This window comes from Rhinoderma darwinii, chromosome 7 (assembly GCF_050947455.1).
Source record: "Rhinoderma darwinii isolate aRhiDar2 chromosome 7, aRhiDar2.hap1, whole genome shotgun sequence".
In the NCBI taxonomy this organism is placed as follows: domain Eukaryota; kingdom Metazoa; phylum Chordata; class Amphibia; order Anura; family Rhinodermatidae; genus Rhinoderma; species Rhinoderma darwinii.
In genome coordinates, this window is record NC_134693.1 from 53,250,033 (window position 1) to 53,273,320 (window position 23,288).

The 23,288-nt window shown below is 38.6% G+C and overlaps 1 protein-coding gene across 2 annotated transcripts in view; it reads left to right on the forward strand.

The window, feature by feature from the left end:
- OLFM3 (olfactomedin 3) overlaps positions 1 to 21,764 on the forward strand; it is a 191,930-nt gene extending 170,166 nt beyond the window's left edge. For both annotated transcript variants that reach the window (XM_075833371.1, XM_075833370.1), the window contains exons 5-6: positions 8,561 to 8,667; positions 9,936 to 21,764. In XM_075833371.1, the coding sequence (XP_075689486.1) occupies positions 8,561 to 8,667; positions 9,936 to 10,613 (785 nt within the window). In that variant the 3' untranslated portion in view covers positions 10,614 to 21,764. The remainder of the gene's footprint in view (positions 1 to 8,560; positions 8,668 to 9,935) is intronic.
- Positions 21,765 to 23,288: the final 1,524 nt, after the last annotated feature.

Consider the following 23,288-nt stretch of genomic DNA (forward strand, 5'->3'; position numbering starts at 1 on the left):
ATTGTTGTCATGGCAGCTCAAGGGCCTAATGGAGGACCCCAATTCTGCCTTCTTTCTTTACCTGTTAAGCTCTGCCTCTGACAGGGCTTAACAGGGGCCTGTAAAAATTATAATACACCTCAATCCATTTGTGTTGCAGTGTATTGTACCAGTGACATGATGATCGTTGGTTCAAGTCCCCTAGAGGGACTAGTAAAAAAGTAGTTAAATAAAGTTTTTAGTAGTGTACAAAAAATTAAAAAAATCACATTTTTCCTCTAAAGCAATGTAAAAAAAGACAGAAAAACAAAATTGGTATTCCCACGTCTGTAAAAGTCAGAACTATTACAATATGACATTATTTAACGCGCACGGTGAACGCTGAAAAATAAAAAGTGAAAACGCCAGAATCGCTGTTTCTGGTTACCTTAGCGCTAAAAAAGTTTAATAAAAAGTTATCAAAAAGTCGTATGTACCATAAAATGGTACCAATAATAACTACAGCTCGTCCCGCAAAAAGTAAGCCATTGCACTGCTCAATCAATGAATAAATAAAAAAAGTTATGGCTTTCAGAATATGGCGACACAAAGCTTATTTTTTTTAACGTTTTTTCTTTGTAAAAGTAGTAAAACATATAAAAACTATGTAAATTTGGTATTTTCCTAAACGTATTGACCAGCGGAATAAAGTTAAGTTATCATTTTTTCCATACTATGAAATACGTAAAAAACAAAACTTAAACCCGCCCTTGGTCTAATCGTAAAGGCGGCCGCAAGCTGGACTAGAAGCAGTTGTCGCAAAATTGGTAACGCTTCTAGTTGCACGACCAAATAAAGCCCACTGTAAAATCTCTCTGTCCTTATCAAGCACTATCATGCATTTTCTATACTTTGTTATACAGTTGACCATATAGCGCTATTGTGCATGTACTCACATTTAGACTTTGATGTTGGGTCCTGATGCAGCCTCCTGCGCATGTCCCTCTGCTTAGGTTTTAAAAGTTCTTCTTGTAGCACTACTGCACATATACCTGTACTAAAGCGCAGAATGTGCAACTTCGGCTCGCACGCCTGAGGACATACTCCATTATATCACATCTTAAAAGGTACTATGCTAGTCCGTGGAATGGACTATTGCTTGTGCCCAGGAAAGGAAACTACATACACTACCGTTCAAAAGTTTGGGGTCACCCAGACAATTTTGTGTTTTCCATGAAAACTCAAACTTATATTTATCAAATGAGTTGCAAAATGACTAGAAAATATAGTCAAGACATTGACAAGGTTAGAAATAATGATTTTTATTTTAAATAATAATTTTCTCCTTCAAACTTTGCTTTCGTCAAAGAATGCTCCATTTGCAACAATTACAGCATTGCAGACCTTTGGCATTCTAGCTGTTAATTTGCTGAGGTAATCGGGAGAAATTTCACCCCATGCTTCCAGAAGCCCCTCCCACAAGTTGGATTGGCTTGATGGGCACTTCTTGCGTACCATACGGTCAAGCTGCTCCCACAACAGCTCTATGGGGCTTAGATCTGGTGACTGCGCTGGCCACTACATTACAGATAGAATACCAGCTGCCTGCTTCTTCCCTAAATAGTTCTTGCATAATTTGGAGGTGTGCTTTGGGTCATTGTCCTGTTGTAGGATGAAATTGGCTCCAATCAAGCGCTGTCCACAGGGTATGGCATGGCATTGCAAAATGGAGTGATAGCCTTCCTTATTCAAAATCCCTTTTACCTTGTACAAATCTCCCACTTTACCAGCACCAAAGCAACCCCAGACCATCACATTACCTCCACCATGCTTGATACAGATGGCGTCAGGCACTCTTCCAGCATCTTTTCAGTTGTTCTGCGTCTCACAAATGTTCTTCTGTGTGATCCAAACACCTCAAACTTCAATTCGTCTGTCCATAACACTTTTTTTCCAATCTTCCTCTGTCCAATGTCTGTGTGCTTTTGCCCATATTAATCTTTTCCTTTTATTAGCCAGTCTCAGATATAGCTTTTTCTTTGCCACTCTGCCCTGAAGGCCAGCATCCCGGAGTCGCCTCTTCACTGTAGATGTTGACACTGGCGTTTTGCTGGTACTATTTAATGAAGCTGCCAGTTGAGGACCTGTGAGGCGTCTATTTCTCAAACTAGAGACTCTAATGTACTTGTCTTGTTGTTCAGTTGTGCAGCGGGGCCTCCCACTTCTCTTTCTACTCTGGTTAGAGCCTGTTTGTGCTGTCCTCTGAAGGGAGTAGTACACACCGTTGTAGGAAATCTTCAGTTTCTTGGCAATTTCTCGCATGGAATAGCCTTCATTTCTAAGAACAAGAATAGACTGTCGAGTTTCACATGAAAGCTCTCTTTTTCTAGCCATTTCGAGAGTTTAATCGAACCCACAAATGTAATGCTCCAGATTTTCAACTAGCTCAAAGGAAGGTCAGTTTTATAGCTCCTCTAAACAGCAAAAGTGTTTACAGCGGTGCTAACATAATTGCACAAGGGTTTTCAAGTGTTTTCTAATCATCCATTAGCCTTCTAACACAGTTAGCAAACACAATGTACCATTAGAACACTGGAGTGATGGTTGCTGGAAATGGGCCTCTATACACCTATGTAGATATTGCATTAAAAAACAGACGTTTTTCTGCTAGAATAGCCATTTACCACATTATCAATGTATAGAGTGTATTTATGATTAATTTAATGTTATCTTCATTGAAAAAAACTGTGCTTTTCTTTCAAAAATAAGGAAATTTCTAAGTGACCCTAAACTTTTGAACGGTAGTGTATGGCCTCCTGTACTGTAATTGTCCATATGTACCATTTCTTGGTTAAAAAAAATCTTGCTATTACAGAATCTTCTGTTTTCTAAATAGATATATGCTACAAAGTATTCATCAGATTATACTGTAAAAATAAACGTGCTGTTAGTATTTTATCATCTACACTGACGGCGAGAGTTATTGGGTTTTTAAATTCACTAAACAATATTTTGGCATGTTCAAAGTAGAAAGCCTTGAGGTAAGTATTACTTTGTGAGGCTAGTGTGTTATTATGTTGAAGTATTATCTATTGTTTTACATTGCTCCACTAGGAACCCTGAAGGTGAGTATAATAATTTTAGAGTATTTTGATACAAGATAAAAATCAATAATTTGAATCTTATCCACAAGTGTCTTATTTTATTCCACTTATCTTATGTGTCTTGTCTTATAAAAGAATAAAAAAGTGGGGAATTTGGGTTCCTAAAACGTTCTTGTTGAAATACAGAAACAAATAATACTATTACACTATAACTGATTATTGTGTCTGTTAATTAAGCAACAAAAGAGAAGGGGAGGAGGAGGTCAAGAGTAATTCTTACCATGAATATTCTTTTCCGTTCCTAATAAAAATTGATTGGAATACCAATGCTACAGCAGGCTTTTAATGTCTTATCCTCTGCATACATACTACTTGTGATCAAATTTGGTCAGTCATTGGATGGTTACAGCAAGTTTAATCTTATAGAAAGTTTGAGAAGGAAAACCCTTCATTCAAACCGTGCGGGCTAAGGTGTTTATGTCTCCACAAGCTTGCTCCCTAAAAAGCTTCTGCTCTAGATTCCCTTTATAGATACCTAAATTCATTTGACATAGTCCCGAAAACATTAATGAGTCAAGTTTCCCACAATATATACGTGCCGTATGTGTTGTGAGAGTGATGCATCGTCACCAGCATTGATCAAACGAATAAGTTTAGAGTTCCTCCTTCACATTTCGTTTGTAGTCTTGCCAACATAAAGTTTTGGACAATCACATCTGGCTATATAAACACCAATACTACTGTACGGGACAGTAAAGTTCTTCCACACCAAACTCGCCCAACCATGCATTTATGGACCTTGCTTTGTGCACTGGGGCACAGTCATGCTGGAACAGAAAAGGGCCGAACCCCAAACTGTTCCCACAAAGATAGAAGCATACAGTCAGAAAATGTCTTGGTATTCTGAAGCATTAGCAATTCTCTTCACTGGAACTAAGGGGTCAGGGCCAACCCGTGAAAAACGACCCCATAACGTTAATCGCTCCTCCACCAAACTTTACAGTTGACACAATGCAGTCAGGCAGGTAACGTTCTTCTCTTATTCTCCAATCCCAGAGTCATCCATCAGATTGCTAGATATAGAAGGGTGATTCGTCACTCCACAGAACCTGTTTCCTCTGCTCCAGAGTCCATTGGTGGCATGCTTTACACCTCACTATCCCATGCTTGACATTGTGCTTGGTGATGTATGGTTTGCATGCAGCTGATCGGCCATAGAAACCCATGCCATGAAACTCCCTTGTGCAGTTTTTAATGCCAGAGGAGGTTTGGAGCTCTGCAGTTATTGAGTCAGCAAAGCGTTAGTGACTGTTATGCACTTTGTGCCTCAGCACTAGGCGACCACGCTCTGTAACTTTATGTGGTTGCTGTGGTTCCTATATGATTCCACTTTGCAATAATACCACTCACAGTCGATTGTGCAACATCTAGGAAAGAAATTTAACAAAATGACTTGTTGTAATTATCACAACCTATTACAGAACCACGCTGGAATTCAGTGAGCTTTTTAGATTGACCGATTCTTTCACAAATGTTTGTGAAGGCAGACTGTATAGAGGTGTGTCCCAATACTTTTGTACATAAAGTCTGTATGTATATATATATATATATATATATATATATACAGTATATATATATATATATATATATATATATATATATATATATATATATATATATATATATATATATGTATTATTTCTCTACACCTATCAAGGGGGATTCCATTTTTCTCTGTTGTTCATTGAAATGTATTAAAATGGAACAGGTGGCAAAATATATTTGCCACAACCTGCAAGGCTTACACATTTCTTTTACGCCATCTCATGACTGGCATACATGAATATCGTTAAGGTGGCCGCAAAATGGCATACCTGTAAATGAACAACTCTTTTGAACTATGTTGCTTTCTCTCAACACTACAAAACTGTTGAACTAGGCATACTATCATTTTGCTAAGTAGTTTTATTTGTCAATGGTACCTATGGTCCATCCATTCTCTTATGGCATTCTACAAATATTTAAAAAAGAAGCTGAAAAACAAGAATTAGGATGACAAATTTCACTCCTTTCTCAGCACCCAGATGCAAGTGGAGAATGGTTAAAGAGAACATAGATCCATCTATGATTAGAAGGACTACCGAAGCATCAAGGCAACAATACATATCAATGCTCTATAGATATAGCCAATAACTGCAGAGGCTCACTGAGTGGGTTGTGGGTTTGATAAACTCTGCTGTCGACTCACAACCATGCAGCAGTGGTTAATCCCCCTGGGAGGAATTTTATCAGCTTAGCACCCCTAGAATACAAGTATTTAAGGACATATACTTAAAATATGGGTAACAGGGTTTGTTAAGTGACCCATGTGGATTCTATTTTTTTTTTATAATTATTTTATCCAATTTAACTTTTACACCAAAGGCTATCAACACCTTTGAAATTGTTTTTTTTTTTTCTTTTGAAATATTTAAGTCTTTACCTGGAGTTAAAAAAGTTTAACTAAGTTTCAGGCTGAAATTTGTATTCTTTCATTGCTTCTCAAACCCCCTGATATGCAGTTTTCAACTTACTCCTAACTTCTGACTTTTCTCATGTGGGTGTGTCCCTCCCAGCAAAACATGCTAGTTGTGAGTTCTGTAAAGACCGGATGCTGCTGCTCTCTCTAGCTTTCATGTATCAGCACTGCTTAATTCCTGTGCTGCTTCCCCCTTCTCGAGACACTTATACAGCCTATGAGGCATCTTCTCTCTCCTGTACCAACACAGATACTGATGCTGCCTGTATAGGTGATCTCTCCCCTGCAGCTTTTACTGTGTGTGCTCTCCTCCCTATCTACACTGTGATATAGTACAACCTGTGTACTCTCTCCCCTGCATACTACTGTGTGTTCTTCCCACCCTATATGCAGCCTGTGTGATCCATCCCCCACAACCCTTGCAGAATTTGCAATGGGTTCTCACCTCTCTATCTAATACAGCTTGTTCTGCTGTGTACAGTCTCCCCCCCCCCCCCCTGCTAACATTGCTTGACTACCTTAGTTTTGGTAGTCGAAATGTTACAACTTCATAGAATACTAACTTATAAAATTAGAAGAAGATAGAAAAAAACCCGACCCGGTAGTTCTTGTCCTCACCTGACCTTTTAATCGGTTATTTAACCGACACTCCACCCTGTTACGTATTTGTATTGTTACCTGAGGAAGAAACCGGTCCGGTTTTGAAACTGTTCATTGTCAAACAGTCGTGTTATATTCAATAAATCCTTTTACCACGGACTTATTTCCGACTTTACATAAATTGGATGGTATGGTTGACTACCTCGATCAATAGCGCATGGAAGACACCCGTTTTTTTGCCCTTATTCCCTCATAACTTATAAAATTGGGACTTATAGCCATCTTTTCTACTAAGATAGGATAATAGGAGTATAGAGGAGTATAGAGTAGAGATAAAAGATAGAACGCTGCAGCTGATAACTATCTGTGTAACCTATATGACTGCCTATACAATTATAACCTCTCCTATCACTGGATCATTATAATTCAACCTACATTTTTCTACACCATATATTGTATGTGTGTGTCCACAGGGGTACATTTACTAGCTATTACAGATAGATTCTGAGCCGGCTGTATGGGTGAACGGCATTCCGTACAGCACTGGTGGTTGGCCACATGCATGTGGGGCTGTAGCGATAGGTGACCAATCCTGTCTTGAGTCGTCAAAGTAAAGCCAGAGATAGTCACCACCTCCTTCCGCCCATCCAGATAATTGAATTGTGGCTCGCCAAAGCATCCCTGGTTTCTTCCTAAAGTGAGTTAACCCATCATACACAGAAAGTGCACATATTAAATGGAATCTCAATGCAGTGTATAACTAAATACGGACATCACCGATAAATAGTTATAGGTAGGCCTCGCGGTGCAAGGTAGGAAGAGAGCAGACAGAGCAGCACCCACAGCAGCCAGGTGCTGTTTGATCTATGTGAGAAGAAGCACCACCGCCAGCTATGTACAGGATCTGCAAAGACTCGACAGCAACATAGTAGGAAATTCTTAATTTTGTATTTAGGAAGCAAATGAACAATAAAGAAAATTCAATGAAAAATTGTCCAAACCCTTTGAGTTATATTTATTTCTTCACAGCAAACTGTTTTTTTAAACCATTTTACCATACAGAGTGATTTTCTGTTTCCAACTGTCAAGTTATTGAATTCATTTTGCATTTAGCGTTACGAAACGTAAAGCGAAACATGGCTGAACAGTTCATTTAATGTCTCTGTTGAATAGTTGTGATTGGCCTCCTATGAAATTGTATTAAAACATTGGCACATACACTAAAGACACAGACGAAACAGGAATCACGCTGTAATAATACAGACATGCCTGCTTAATTTCTGTACACAGCAGGAGATTGACTGTTTAATGGTTATAGGAGAATGTTTGTAAGAGATATATATATATATTTATTTTTATTATCATTATTATTTTATTTTTATTTTTTTAAATAACCATTGTTAATACAAAAGGTAGGAAAGCACTTTATAGACGGGCGGGGGCAGGGGAACTCAGGTCTGATTAGGTCCAAACAAATAGTAATAAAAAGCTGCAAATTATTCATTAGTCTTGTGCTGCTGTGCTCAACCTGCTTGCGTGTTCACAGAGCATTGTGGGGAGTCCCTGCTATAAATGAAAGCAGCCACCAAGATAATGAGTATTATTTGACACAAATTATTCTCTATTACTGGTGCCATGTGGGGAAAGCGACAAACAATAAGCAATGCCTTGTTTGACTTGCTGCCTGTGGAGATCATTTTGAAGCAGCCACATACATAAAGCTAGAGGACTGTAAGGCCAAGTTCAGACAGGGCATCTTCAGGGCGTTTTAGCTTGATGAGGTACTTTACATGCTAGTAAATTGTAATGTATGTATTCTTATTCACACAATTCACTGATGACTGCTTTAGTTTTGTTGGTAATATCTCTATAAGTAAAGAAAACATGATGGGCCTCATTTATCTAATAGAAAAACAACCAATGAGAGCTAAGCTTTTATTTCTTAAAATGCTCTGGAAAAAAATAATTGCATTGTGATTGGTTGCAGGACATATCAAACCAATAACCTTTGTGTTAAACAGAAAGTAGAACATATAAAACATTGCTGAGAAATACGTAAAAAAATGAGCCACCTAACAAACAATCCATAAACAAATGGAAAAAATATCTCTAATTATAATGAATAAAGCATTGTCCAGATTTTATTTTCTTTTTACCTCAAATTCTGTAGTTGTTCATGAATACTTATATGCTCATTTGCCGTCATTGTCTGTAATTAGGATGAAGAACAGTAGCACAGGGACCCTAAGGACCCCAGCCTGGTCTTCTTATAGCACCTTTGCATGAAAGCAGTAAAGTTTAGGAGTTGGATTTCCTAAGAAAACTGTTTCAAGACAGTTAGATATCATGTTTTTATAACTATAATTTTTCTTTGTTCTAGCATGTGGAAAGCTCATGAAGATTACTGGACCTGTTACAGTGAAGGCATCTGGGCCACGGTTTGGAGCCTGGATGACAGATCCCGTAGCATCTGAGAAAAACAATCGCGTAAGTACTGTGATTATTAATAAACAAGAATGACAATGCATTAAAGAGTAGACAATATATATATATCTTATATATCCTAGGGTTGTATTAATGATTACATATTTTTTCTGTTCCAACACTTGTGTTACATGCAAAGTCTGGCAGCTCAAATAATAGGATCACTGAAAGCAATAGTACAGATGTAGCACAGTTTATCTTAAGGGTATGTTCACACGACAGCGTCCGTAACGGCTGAAATTACGGGGATGTTTCTGCCTGAAAACATCCCCGTAACTTCAGCCGTAACGGCATGTGCAGGCGCTTGAACGCCGCGTCCATTACGGACGTAATTGGCGCTGCTATTCATTGGAGTCAATGAATAACGGCTCCAATTACGGCCAAAGAAGTGACAGGTCACTTCTTTGACGCGGGCGTCTATTTACGCGCCGTCATTTGACAGCGGCGCGTAAATATACGCCTCGTGTGAACAGACAAGCGTCTGCCCATTGCTTTCAATGGGCAGATGTTTGTCGACGCTATTGAGGCGCTATTTTCGGACGTAATTCAGGGAAAAAAGGCCTGAATTCCGTCCGTAATTAGTGCGTGTGAACATACCCTAAAGTGTAGCTAAACATTCAACAAATTTTTCACATGTCATAGTGACATGTCAGAAGTTTTGATTGGTGGGGTCCGTTCACTGAGACCCCCACTAATCGCTAGAAAGAAGTGGCAGAACTGTTCGTGTGAGCGCTCAGCTGCTTAGTTTCTGTTTGGCTTTTTCCGGAAAGCCGATGTATCGGAGTACGAGCTCATAGGCTTTCTATTGAGTCCGTACACCGATACATTTATTTCCAGAAAAAAATCGAACAGAATCAAAGCGGCTGACCGCTCACACGAGCACTTCTGCCGCTACTTTTTAGCGATTAGTGGGGGTCTTAGTGCTCAGACCCCCACCAATCAAAACTTCTGATATGTCACTACGACATGTCAGAAGTTTGTTGTACGTTTAGTTACCCTTTGACTCTGGTAACTTGCTGCAGTGGGATATCACAAAATAAAAGTCATTGAAAAGGTCAAGTTGAAGTTTCATGCCACTTTCTATTTAGTGCGTTTAGAGTGAAGATAAGGAGTGCTACATCTGTAGATAGAAAGAACTTGGGATATTTAGATTATTTATACTATAGTAATCATGTAATATATGCTCATTCATATGTAGGAAAAACAGGAATAAATAAAAAAATATATATTGAAATATGAGGCAGTAAGTAATGTATCTGCTTTCTTGATAGGTCTGGTATATGGAAGGATTCACAACAAGCAAAATAGTTCGGGAGTACAAGTCAATGGCAGATTTTGTCACAGGAGCTGAATCTAGGACTTACACCTTACCAGTTAAATGGGCTGGCACTAGTCACCTGGTTTACAATGGTTCACTCTTTTTCAACAAGTATCAGAGCAACATCATCATTAAGTACAGCTTCAATACAGGGAAAGTTTTGGCCCAACGTAGCTTGGACAATGCCGGCTTCAACAATGTATATCCTTACACCTGGGGTGGTTATTCTGACATCGACTTGATGGCTGATGAGTTTGGGCTGTGGGCTGTTTATGCTACCAACCAGAATGCCGGAAATATTGTTATAAGCCAGCTTCGACAAGACACACTAGAAGTTGTTAAGAGCTGGAGTACAGGCTATCCGAAAAGGAGTGCTGGAGAATCATTCATGATTTGCGGCACTTTGTATGTCACCAACAACCATCTTACTGGTGCCAAGGTCTACTATTCATATTCCACCAAAGCCTCTTCGTATGAGTACATGGACATCCCCTTTCACAATCAGTACTTTCATATATCAATGCTGGATTACAATGCTCGGGACCGAGCTCTCTATGCCTGGAACAATGGACATCAGGTGCTCTTCAATGTCACGCTTTTTCACATCATTAAGACAGATGGTGATGTGTGAACTGCAACTCAATTTGCCTTCCACACAGGGTCCCTTGCTCATCTTTCAACAATCTCTTGCTAATTTACTAGATTTGCTTAATTTCTTAATATTTCCTACTGGTCTACGGTGTCTACTTTTTTCCTTTTATACCTTTTCTGTGTCAGTTATTTATTTCTTGTGTGCTTTGTGATTAAATGTCTATGGCAGTATACTGTAGTGCCAAGGAAACCTACCATATCCATGACAGTCTGAAATTCAGAGGATTCATATTTACAGAACAAGTCAATCACACTGGTATAAGGTGGACCACAAAATAAAAGAGAATGGCTTAGTAAACACAGTAATGTAGAAAAAGCATCAGTCTAATTGATACGTATAGGCAGATTATACCGGTATACTAAAAGTAGTTAAAGAAGCACCCCCACAAAAAATTTATTCTTTGGCCCATTGGAAAGGCACATTATTTAAATTGTGGTAAAGGTAATCTTCTTACCGGTGGCTGTATTTATGAGTGATCCATTCCCTTCTGCTCTTTAGCTGTGACATGTGACTCGCAATAGGACTCGCCAACTGCCATAGTGTCTCATGTGTGAACAGGAAGTCAGTTTCTCCATTCATTCCTATAAAACTATCGAGGCTGTAATAGTATTTGTAATAGTATATTTGTGGGAGTGCTCCTTTAAAAGAAAACGTAACTATGTGTAGTCTATCAAGGGTAGCGTCTTTCTCACAAGATAAGAAACAACTTAGGTCTCATATCAATTTGTGTCATTGCAGCAATAGTACCAGCCAAACAACAGTATCCATAATGAATAGAATTACTTTTATTATGTATACAGTGGTGTAAGAGTAAAATCTGAACATCTAATCTGTCTCCATTTACATCAATACTATAAGGCTCTAGAATAGAAAAAAATTAGTAATGGATATTTAATAAATAAATAAGTATATGAAGCATCTCTTCTTAATTTGAACTACAATTCTTTATTATCGATTACATATTTTATGAAATATTTATATTTGATAGAGTTTAATAGATTGCATATCAACTTTAAAAGTCTATATAATATATAGTTTTAAATATTTTAAATCTGAGATGTTGCAAGTTGGTTAAAGCCTACAACATATGATTAATAACAAAAAAACGAGTCAACCGCTTATCAGAATTTGTCTTTATCTGCCAATAAACGTATGACTCATATGATCTTTTGAATAAACACATTGTACATATGTAATGTATACTGTATATAGAGAAATAAATCAGATGGTTGATATCGTGAAGAGTCTAGGGTTTATGCACCCCAGCAGGTCACATTTTTTAAGGTGGAAGTAAGGGTATCAAAGATTGAAATGATGGTTTAACTGCAATCTTGTAGCATAATAATTATCACCATTGAGATATAAAAGGGTTAATAAGTTGAGTCGTCCCCTTACTCCTTTATCATATCACTGAATAGCTAGCTGGCAGGTCTAATTATCTGTAATTATTAAACCCTGGAGCAGCCTCTGCTAATAAGTCATAACGATGGACAATTATTTGGTCTATTAATCACACAAGACTCTATTAATGCATTGAAACTATGAGCAACTATCCAGTTTGTGATATTAATTTGATGGCTACAAAGGAGATATAATTTGCAAGACAAAGGTTTTGAAGACCTAGAAAGTCAATGTGATCCATGGAGGAATTTTCATTCTTTTTTATTGAGACTGTTGATGGAGGCCACTTGGAAATGTTTCTATTTCCTACTACTTTTTCTGTATGCTCCTTACTAAATGTGTTTCGGTGTATGCGTATATACATGTGATGCTTGTGTTTACCTCTATTTGTAATCATGCATTTTTATTTCTCTAGGTCATCTCTGCATTACACTATTGTATGTGCCCAGTCTTAAGCACTGTATGTTTTATATGTATTTTGTCTAATGTGTACCATAGTAACAAGCCCATCAGGGAACTTCTTACAGATGAGAAGTTTAGGATATCACTTTATGAAATAACCAGTACTAGACTGTTTTCCTTACTACTGTGTGCAGTGATATTTGTCGCTTGAGATGTAATCATAGTAGTACACTTATTGTACGAATCTCTATGATTGTGAGCATGGTCATCCTTGGCCATTTTTCTCCAACCTTCAGTAATGTAACATCTATGGTAGACCACTACCTGTGACTCCATACTACAGAGCCATGTGAACTCCACATGGTGCTACATAACTTACCGAGTTATGGGGTTATAGTGGGGGTAGGGGAGAATTATTCTTTAATATTGGGTCCGAAAAAAATGAATAAAAGGGCCATTACGGTCATTTTGGTCACTAAAAACAACAATTTTCATTCCAATCAGACATGTGTTCCAAAATATTAAATTAAGATGAATTTTCTGTGGCTGCTTGAATATAGATAAGATCTATTGTTTTCTAATACATGGTAAGGCCAATGGATTTTTTGGACAATGTACTGGTCTGTTACGACATGAACAAGAAATTATGCAACTATTATAAGATTTATGTTGCATATAGATATTTAAAAACTACTGACCTGTGAGAAGTTTCTTATTATCTGTATTAAGAATCATTGCTTTAATGTAAAGCTGAACTTGGGACCTTTGTGGATCATTAATGGTTGAACTGAACTATTTGCCTTACCCTGTTGTACTAAAAAAGATTTTACTACTAATGCAGAAGAATCTTCTTAGGACATAAATAAATGAATTATGAATATGTAATTTCTATACAATGTTGCAAACTTGAGAAGGCAACACTTTGCTGTTGCTTAAGATTGTGGTTAAAGAAATTGGTCATTTTACTGTGTATATATAATGTGTTCTAAACAGTGGATGAGGTATATATGTGCCCTTACTAATATACAGTGTTCAGACGTTCTGCACCATTTCATTGCATTTTGAAATGCCGCCCCCTGGTTATTCAGGTATTTTCCCTGGCCAGCCTTTCCACTCTTGTCCCAAACATGGCCACTGATGGATGTAGCCCCATCCATCAGCGTCTCCCATTGTAGCCCTAGTTTCCTAGTTTGCAAGCACAGATTAAATCTTCATATAATACTTTCATCTGCGCATGAGCACCAGAAAATTAGTTATCTAATTTAGCAAAATCCAGTCCAGTGACTGAAACTATCGGGCAGGGGGGTGATAATAGCATGAGTAGTCAAGTAATGGTCCAGGTTCAGTACATAGATAAGTGTCAATAGGTTGTAGCGTGAGGCAGAGACATGGTCTGGAAGCAATCCAAATTCGATACACAGTTAAGCGGCAACAGGTTATAGTGTAAGGCATAGACGTGGTCAGGAAACAATCCAAGTTTTGTACTCATTTGAGCAACAACAGTTTGTAGAGTAGGGCAGAGAGGAACTAGACTACAGGCAGAAATCGAAATTGTCTAGTAATCAGGAAGTGCAAGGGCTAAACATTTATGGGAGCCAAAAGGGTGAGACCAATCAGGCAGTTAAGGCAAGGAATACAGAGAGAAAAAAGTCAAGAGAAACTGGACAACAGATTAAGCAGTGGAGCATTCCATCAGCACCATTTCATTCAGTGACAAGAACTACTGCCTGGGACACAGGAGTTTCTGGGTTTAAATCCTGACAGAACTCCCTTTCTTCCACGTTATCCTAGGGGATGATTTGCTAGAATATCTCTGAATTTTCCTGTAAGCTTAGGTTCCCAAGAATTCTCCTCAGAGCCATACCCCTTCTACTGGATCAAGTACTGTAGATTTTTAAAATTCTGAAGTCCAAGAAGGAGGTAGGTCAACCACAAAACCCATAAGACTAAGCCCCAAGGTTGAAATGTAACCTGAAGAAAAAAAGTGGAGTTTTTTTTGTGGACAAACCATACATGATGAAACATATTTTTGGATATTCGTCTTAAAGCTTGGCTACAAAAAGGAACAGAAAATAAGTTCTTGAGTATTTTTAATGCCTAAATGTCCAGCCAGCTTAGAATCATGGACGTATTTAAGAACGTCAAGTTGTACTGTTTCTGGTCGCATCCCGAATCCATCTTTGAAGAAGTGATTGCTATTACTTATAGGATGATTAAGCAGTGAGTCATTTTCACATCCATCCTTAGGTAGACTCAAGAATTCTTTTGAATAAGTAGCTCCTACAATGTTAGATAAAATTGTGCTGTTACACGTCATCATGCTGGATAAGGCGTTCGCTTTACCATTGTTTGATCAAGGTTAATAAATAATCACATAACTAAATCAAAAAAATAAAAATCTCCATCTTGCTTGTCTGGAGGATAATATTTTGGCATCATGGATTAATTCAAGATTCCTATGATTAGTAAATATAGTTACAGATTTAGAAGTTCCCAACAAAATATGTCTCAGAAAATGGATTTTTTTTAACACCAGCAGTTCTTTATTTCTGATTTTATAGTTATTTTCAGATGAGGACATTTGATGAGAAGAATTAGCACAAAGGGGCAACAACATCTTGTCTCCTGACGCAGAGACATGACTACCCCTACTGCAGAATCAGATGCATCAACTTTGACAGTGAAAGGTAACTCAGGATTTGATTAAATAATTATGGGTAATGATGTAGAGAGAGTCTTTAATTTAAAAAAGCATCCTGAGCCTCAGGTGTTCAAGTAAAGCAAACATTCTTCATTGTGAGTTGAGTGATTGGTGCTATGATCTCAGAGAAGTATCAAATTAACTTTCTGTAAAAGTTGGCAAAACCCAAAAAATCTCTGAACTTCTTTGATGATCAGGCTTAATGAGAACTTGAAGCTGCATAGTCTCATGAGTAACAGGCCCTAGGGATAGGGGTGACCCATTAACTGTTTTATGTCTGCTGGTGCTGAATTTGTTAACAATGCAATTTTATTATCATGAGCAAAGACTATGTCTATGAAATTTCCACCAGCCCCAGACTCAAGCATAGCAGAACAAGAAATCTGACGGTACACTGGTACCAATCACTTGTCTTCATCCTGTGCCAGAGGAGAAATTAATTATTTTTTTAAAATCCAACAGATAAGATGTCTCCATTTTTATACGTGCTTTTACATCAGGGACAACGATTGTCCTTCGGTTATAGCTTTGAGCAGTAAACAACTTAGTGCACTAAACCCCCGCAACAATGGCAAAGATTTTCTGTATGGTATTTCTATTTTTCTGCTGAAGAAAGGGATTTTTGAATAGCATCAATTAGCATAGGTTCGGATGCACATTTGGTGGAAAATTTATTAAGACTGGCGTTTCATACGCCAGTCTTAATATATGTTCGCTGGAGAAAGATCTGACACATTTATGAAGAGGCAATAGCCTCATAATAAATGTTTTGCATTTTTCCACTGAAGGTGAGCAACAATCGTTTCGTGACAATCACGGTCGCAGCAATTGTGACTGCGACCCCATCCTTTTTACCCTATTGTACAGGAAATAAAAAATATGTATGCTAACCTCTTCGCTTCGCTTCGCTCCTCTCCACCTGATCATCTCAGGATCTCACTGTAGGCCCCAGCTCATAGAAGGTACTGACGCCGGGCAGCGTCAGGGCCTTATATACAACACAGAACTTAATGTCCTGAGTATTGTGTCACATGCAACATCCTGACGCTGCCCAGTGTCAGTACCTAGTATGAGCTGCGGCCTGCAATGTGATCCTGAAAGGACCCGGTGGGGGGAAGAAAAGCGAAGAGGTGAGGACACACATTTTTTTTAAACCTTTTTCATTATCTGATGGGGAATGGGGTGGTCTGATTAGCAGGGGCAAGCTTCAGGGCCCGGCAAGGGCCACTGCCTTGCTACATCCCACAGAGTTAAAGCCTTTCCTCCTTTTTCAAAAGTGGCGATGGCCATGTAAAATTCTTAAAAGTTGCAACTTTCACCACAAATTCCAACTTTTGGAGTTTTGTTTGCCAGTATTCTGGCGTAGAAAGGTTAATAAGTTCCTCCTTAGTATTCAGAGTTGATTGACTAAAAGAGAAAGCAGGATTACAGATGTGTCTCCCTTAACTTAACTCTAAACCTGCCATACCCCGAGATGTGTGGTGCGAGATGTCGAGCAAACATGTAAAACAAATCGTATATCTCAGACGGATACCTCCGAGGGAGGCCATCCATCAGTCATCCGTCGCTCATAGACTCCCATGTTAAAAAATCTTTTGTGTTTTACTGGATGGCTGTGACAGATGCCTCTGACGGATGCTATCCATGGGCCCTATGTCGGCCATCTGTCACCCATAGACTAGCATGTTAAAAAATGTATACGTTATCATATACATTTTCCTAATGGATGACGAAAGATTATATAGAATTTGTATCATGACAACTCGTACATTTTTATGCAATTCAGGAAAAGCTAAGGGTGGACACATCTGTATTTCCAAATGCCTGCAGTCTTTTCCTTCTTCTTTCAGTGGATCTCTGATCAATTTAAATGCACAATTAAATGAAGTCCCCCAATCCAACTGGGGTTTCCACTCTGGAAAGTTCATCCTTCACTTGCTCTGAAAGCCCTTTCTGAAATTAGCTCTTCTGGGCCTCTAGATTCCACATCACATCAGCTACCAAGCTGCAAAATTCTGCTTTGTATTCAGCAACAGAGTGTTTTCTTTGCAGCAGATAATTTAGATTTCTTCAGTAGTGGCACAACAATACTGATCAGCAAAAACCAGTGATAAATTCACCTAAATTATTCAGAGGATTACTATTCTTTTCTAGATAAGGAGAAGCCCACGTTACAGCTTCATCAGTCAGAAGATTGATTATATCAATACTTTTTCCTTTTACTGGTAAATGGAGCAAGCAGAATATGAAAATATATGCAGCATTGATCAAGGAAATCTCTGTAATAGCGACGATTACCACTTAACTTTGATGATAGTAGCATACGTAAAAATGAATCTGTGGCAAAGCCATGCACATCTAGAATTTTTTTTTCCATTTCAATAAACTGTGTTGATCTTGCATTAGATCTTGCACCTGAGAAAAAAATTCTTGATAGGTGGCGCCAAATGCTTGTAATTGGGCAATATGTTGCCTCATTTGTGTCAAAGATCTTGTTCCAGTGGACTCCATATTTGGGCTAAACTGTTCTTTCAAGGTCTGTAGCAGCTTCGGAGTTCAGTGGCTGAAACTATCTGGAAGAGGCGTGATAATAGCAAGAGTGGTAAAGTAACAGTACAGGTTCAGTACACAGATAAGTGTCAATAGGCAGCAGTGTAAGGCAGAGATGTGGTCTGGAAACAATCCAAGCTTGGTACAAAAATAAGCAGCAATAAGATGTAGCATAAGTCGGAGAAGTGGTCAGGAAACAATCCAAGTTTGGAACACAGATGAACAGCAGCAATTTGTAGAGTAGGACAGAAAGGACCTAGACTACATGCAGGAAGCTCATTAGTGCGGCAATCAGTTAGCGCAAGGGCAAGACTTTTAGGGTATGTTCCCACGGCTTATTTTCGGGCCGTAAACGGCCGAAAAATGGCAGAAAGTTCAGAAGCAGAACACTTCCAAACATTTACTCATTGATTGCAATGGGAAAACAGCGTTCTGTTCCGACTGGCCATTTTTTTACACGTCTGTTTTGAAAAACGGCCGCATAAAAAAACGGCCATGAAAAAGAAGTGTGTGTCACTTCTTCAGCCGTTTTTGGAGCCATTTTTCCATAGACTCTATAGAAAACCGCTCCAAAAACGGCCGTAAAAAAACGCAGCGAAAAACGCGAGTATGATTAAAAAGCATCTGAAAATCAGGAGCTGTTTTCCCTTGAAAACAGCTCCATATTTTCAGAAGTTTTTGAGTTTGTGTGTGCACATACCCTTATAGTAAGCCAAAAGGGTGAGACCAGTCAGGCCATCAATGCAAGGAATCCAGACAAAAAAGTCAAGTAAAACTAGACAACAGATTCAGGAGTGGCACTGTCCAGCAGCACCAGTTACTTCAGTGAGAAGAGGTGTTATCTGGGATGCAGGAGTTTCTTGGTTCAAATCCTGAAACTAGTTCAGGCACAGTGTGATGCAATGGAAGACACTGATAAATAGGGTCGCGTCAACATTTTTTTTTTCAAGATGAGAACAGAGGTGCTCGCCGGGGAGAAGACCTGGATAACCATGGGGCAGGGCTTCAAAATGCAATAAACAAGCACAGAACTTCTGAACACTATAGTAGTATATAGTAAGGTACTATATGCCCACTGTTTAGAACACATTATATATATAAAGGTGCCAACCCCTTTAACAAAACCATTTGTTATAGTTATTCTATATACATAACATGTTTATAATATAACATTAGAAATGTGCTACTGTTTATCTAAACTATTACAGTAGTATATGATTGTGGCAGGAATAGGACCATTAAACGGTTGTCCACTACAGGACAACTGATGACCCATCCACCTGATAGGTCATCAGTACATGATCTGTTGGGGTCTGACACCTGGACCACGCACCGTTAAGCCACTCTGGCTGCCTCCGAGCACCAGACGTACATGCCAGAAGCAGTTGGCTCCGGTCAATGAATAGCGGCAAGCTGCCGTACTGCAGCTCTACTCCTATTCAAGTAAATAGCAGCAGAGCTGCAGTTCGGCAGCATGGCCACTATGCTATGTACAGAGCCAACTGCTTCCGGCTCCGTACATAGCATAATGGGCCATAACATCCGGGGCCCGTAGATAGCCGGAGCGGCTTAATGGTGCGGGATCTGGGTGTCGGACCCGCACCGATGATATACTGGTCATCAGTTGTTTAGTAGTGGACAACCCCTTTAATGTAAAGTCCAGTTGGTCCAGATGGTCCAGTTTTCAATGTATGACAGATGGATCATGTCATACAAAGGAAGTTGTATTCCTCATTATACAATATATATATGATATTTATATAGGAGTCAAGAAAATTTGATATTACTCTCAATAAGGAGAGTAGACCATAATGACTTTATATTGTTCCTCAAGATCATTGTGTTCATAACAAATCTACATATTGGTGATTCCAAATAATAGTTATTTCAAAAAGAACATGACGTAAGAACAGGGAAGCACAATAGGACCATAGGAGATGAAAGCTAAACAGTACTAGCATTAAATATATTCTACCAGTGTAGGACAGCTGTAGATACAAGCCATGTATGTTCTCCATTACAGACATACTTTTAGAGCAGAGGACCACAACCTTTTATGGGAGGTGAACTAATGTCAAATATCACAGGTGACATTCTACCACCCTGAATATTAAAAGGGAGAAGCTCATAAACAATTGATATAGCTTTTACCCTAGTGTTAACTGCCTGTGACATGATTTTGACTATGAACCAAGTTCTAGTAATTCTAGTAATGACATGACCTTGACGGTACCACTAGTGCACAATAGTATCTGCAGCGGTCAACATCTACGGAGCCAAATACAGGAGGCCCAAGATCCACATGTGGATCCTATGCCAATAGTTATGGAACACTAATGTAGTGAATTCCAAAGGATATGTTCTTTCTCATTTATCAGAGTTTAAAATTGAGCTAACTCGTGACCATGCACACACTCACATCACAAAAATATAATACATTGATTTTTAAACACTAAACAAGAATCAAAATGTCTTAGAAAAAAACATGCAGAACCACAATTATTCCTGTAATGTAAAGCATATGAGAAGGCTCCATACTCTGGATTATATGACATATTCTAAAACACAATTTTACATTTCTCTGTGTAAAGGAATTCCCAATGGGGAAACTCATTATGCTTGTTATATATATCCTTTATATACTCAATTCCAAACCGTATCCATTGAGTTTATTTATCCACAATTACAGCAACAGTAAAGAAGGTATTATTACCTACTGACCCGGGCGTATGTTAAATTATTTAGTCTACACTATATTAGACTGTTCTTGCAGTTTTGGCTCTGTTACTGCATCACCCACACAATACTGTGCCGCTATTTTACTGGTTACATTGTCATTGGTCTTCATCTTGCTTCATTCTTTTCTATGCTCCCTGTAAAAGCTGAAAGTATTTTGTAAAAATTAAATATGTGTACATTTGCCTTAACCCTAATCCTGGGCCTGGTGCTTCTGTATTGTTGCACATTTTTAACTCTTGCAAGTATATTTGGGGCCTGTGTACGTCGTTACTGTAATCAACATTGTGTGATTGTGTCTTTTCACTTCGGTGGAAATCAGTAGTGCTATTTTTTTATAAAGTCAGTATATGGACAGTTCTTTGTGTTTACATGTACAATTTTACTAAATAACCATTCATCATAGTATGGATATTTCTAAATCATGGAAATCATGGGATCTATTCATTATCCCACTCTATTTCAGATTGTGAAGAAAAATAATCTTGTACTGTATCCCTAGAAATGAAAGGTTAACAGTCCAATCTGGGAAACCCTAATGTATTGAATATTACCTGAGAAACACTTTATATTAAATGCAAATCAAGCCAAACATTTTGCAGATAAGAGTGAAATCAAACATCTTTTAAAATGCTGTTTTTTTAATCAAATTATCTTCTCAAAATATTTTTTAACAAACCCGATATAGTTTAACCAAAATAAAATGAATAAATGGACTTTTTAATTGTACTTTTTGTACCCTTTAGGACTCATTCATAGTGAGCAGTGTTTTTGCAGGAAGTCACTTGTCTAATTATATGGTTGCTAGTTTTAAGAGACACGGGGGAGAGTTTAATTTTGTAATTTCCTTTCCGAATCCCATATTTATAATAGTCCACACTTACAGAGCAAGTGCAGCCATTTCAAACTGTAGTGGCCTGCTAGCTTTGTTAAATGTGCCTAAGTGGAAATTTAAGTTATTAATTTTTATAAATTAAATTTAGTGTGTAGATGGCATGTCCTTTTTTTGAATCCTAGTTAGCCTGCTAAAGGGTATGTCCACACGCAACAGATTTGTTGCAGAAATTTCAGCGACCAAAAATTAATTGCATACATTTGACTGGGGTTGTTTCTGCTGCAATTTCTGCACCAAATTTGCCCACTGCCACAGTAAAAGTAGCTATTGTTGATTAGATTCCATGTAGGGGATAAGCTAATAAATATCATGGCTCACAATTACTGGTGGATTGTGTTTTGTATAGAGAGACTTAAAGGAATTCTCCGCTGTTAATAGACATGGCTGCAGCGATGATGTGCCTGTGTACACACGTGATCACTGCAGCCAATCACGGGTCTCAGTAGGTATGTGGCACAGGATACCTGAGGCCAGTGATTACAGCGATCAAGTGGGTAAACAGGCACATCATAGTTGCAGCCATGTCAATAAACAGCAGCAGGGAGGACATGAATGGCAATGCTGGAACTCCACATTTTTTTTTTTTTTAATGCATCCCTTCTACCTTGACCAATCTTTTTAATAAGTCAGAAAACCCCTCTAAAGTAGGTGCTTTATTATAAGCTATTTAGGAGCAATGGGCCTATATATTGTTCCTGCACAGAGGCCCTCTGCTGTCTGTGTCCTTCTCTAATCAGCCTATTTCACTCAGCTCCTTTATTCAGCTGATAAGTGGGGTCCTTGGTCAATCACACATAATTTTTCCAGAAAACCCCTGTAATATTTACATTTAGTACTTAAAGGGGTTTTCCACCTTATGACAACTGATCACCTATCCACCGGATAGGTCATCAGTAGATCATTGGTGCGGTCCGACACCCGGACCCCGCACACTTAAGCCGCTCCGGTGGCCTGCGGGCACCGGATGTTATGGCACATAATGCTATGTACGGAGCCCGGAAGCAGTTGGTTCTGTACATAGCATAGCAGCCGTGCTGCAGAACTGCAGGTCTACTCGTATTCACTTGAATAGGACCAGAGCTACAGTACTGCAGCTCGGCTACTATTCCCTGGTCGGAGCCAACTGCTTCCGGCATGTATGTCCAGTGCACAGATGCACCGGACCAGCTGATCTGTGCGGGGCCCGGGTGTCGGACCCCCACAGATCATGTACTGATGACTAATCCGGTGTATTGGTCATCAGTTGTCAGAAGGTGGAAAACCCCTTTAAGAATTGAAAATGACCTAGCAAAGGTTGCAATAATAGAGGCATTTTCTAAACCAGGATCTGATAATAGCTGAACTAGAGCGGGTTCAAAAAAGGACGACCAATGTAATTAAGGGAATGGGTGGATTGCAGTACCAAGAAAGGTTATCAAACTTTGTTGTTACTCAGTTTAGAAAAAACACGGCTTAGGGTTAATCTAATTAAATGTACAAATATATGAATGGACAGTACAGAGATCTTTCTAATGATCTTTTTACACTGAGCCTTTAACCTTCATGGGTGGGCATCTTCTCCGTACAGAGAAAAGAAGGTTTCATCATTATCATATATGGGGATTCTTTACTGCCATGTGAGACTTTGGAATTCTCTGCCACAGAATGTTGTGATGGTTGATTCTTTGAACAAGTTCAAAAAGGGCATGTACGCTTTTCTTGAAAAATATAATATTACTAGTTATTGGTGCTGGATTCTGGAGATGGGACGTTGATCCAAGGATTTATTCTGATTGACATATTTGGAGTCAGGGAGAAATTTTTCCCCTAATGAGGCAATTGGCATCAACCTCATAGGGATTTTTGCCTTCCTCTGGATCAACATGGTAGGATTATAGGTTGGAATTGATGGACCTGTGTCTTTTTTTTCAACCTGATCAACTATGTAAGCATGTAACTATGTAACATACAGCGTCTTATTCAAAAAGTC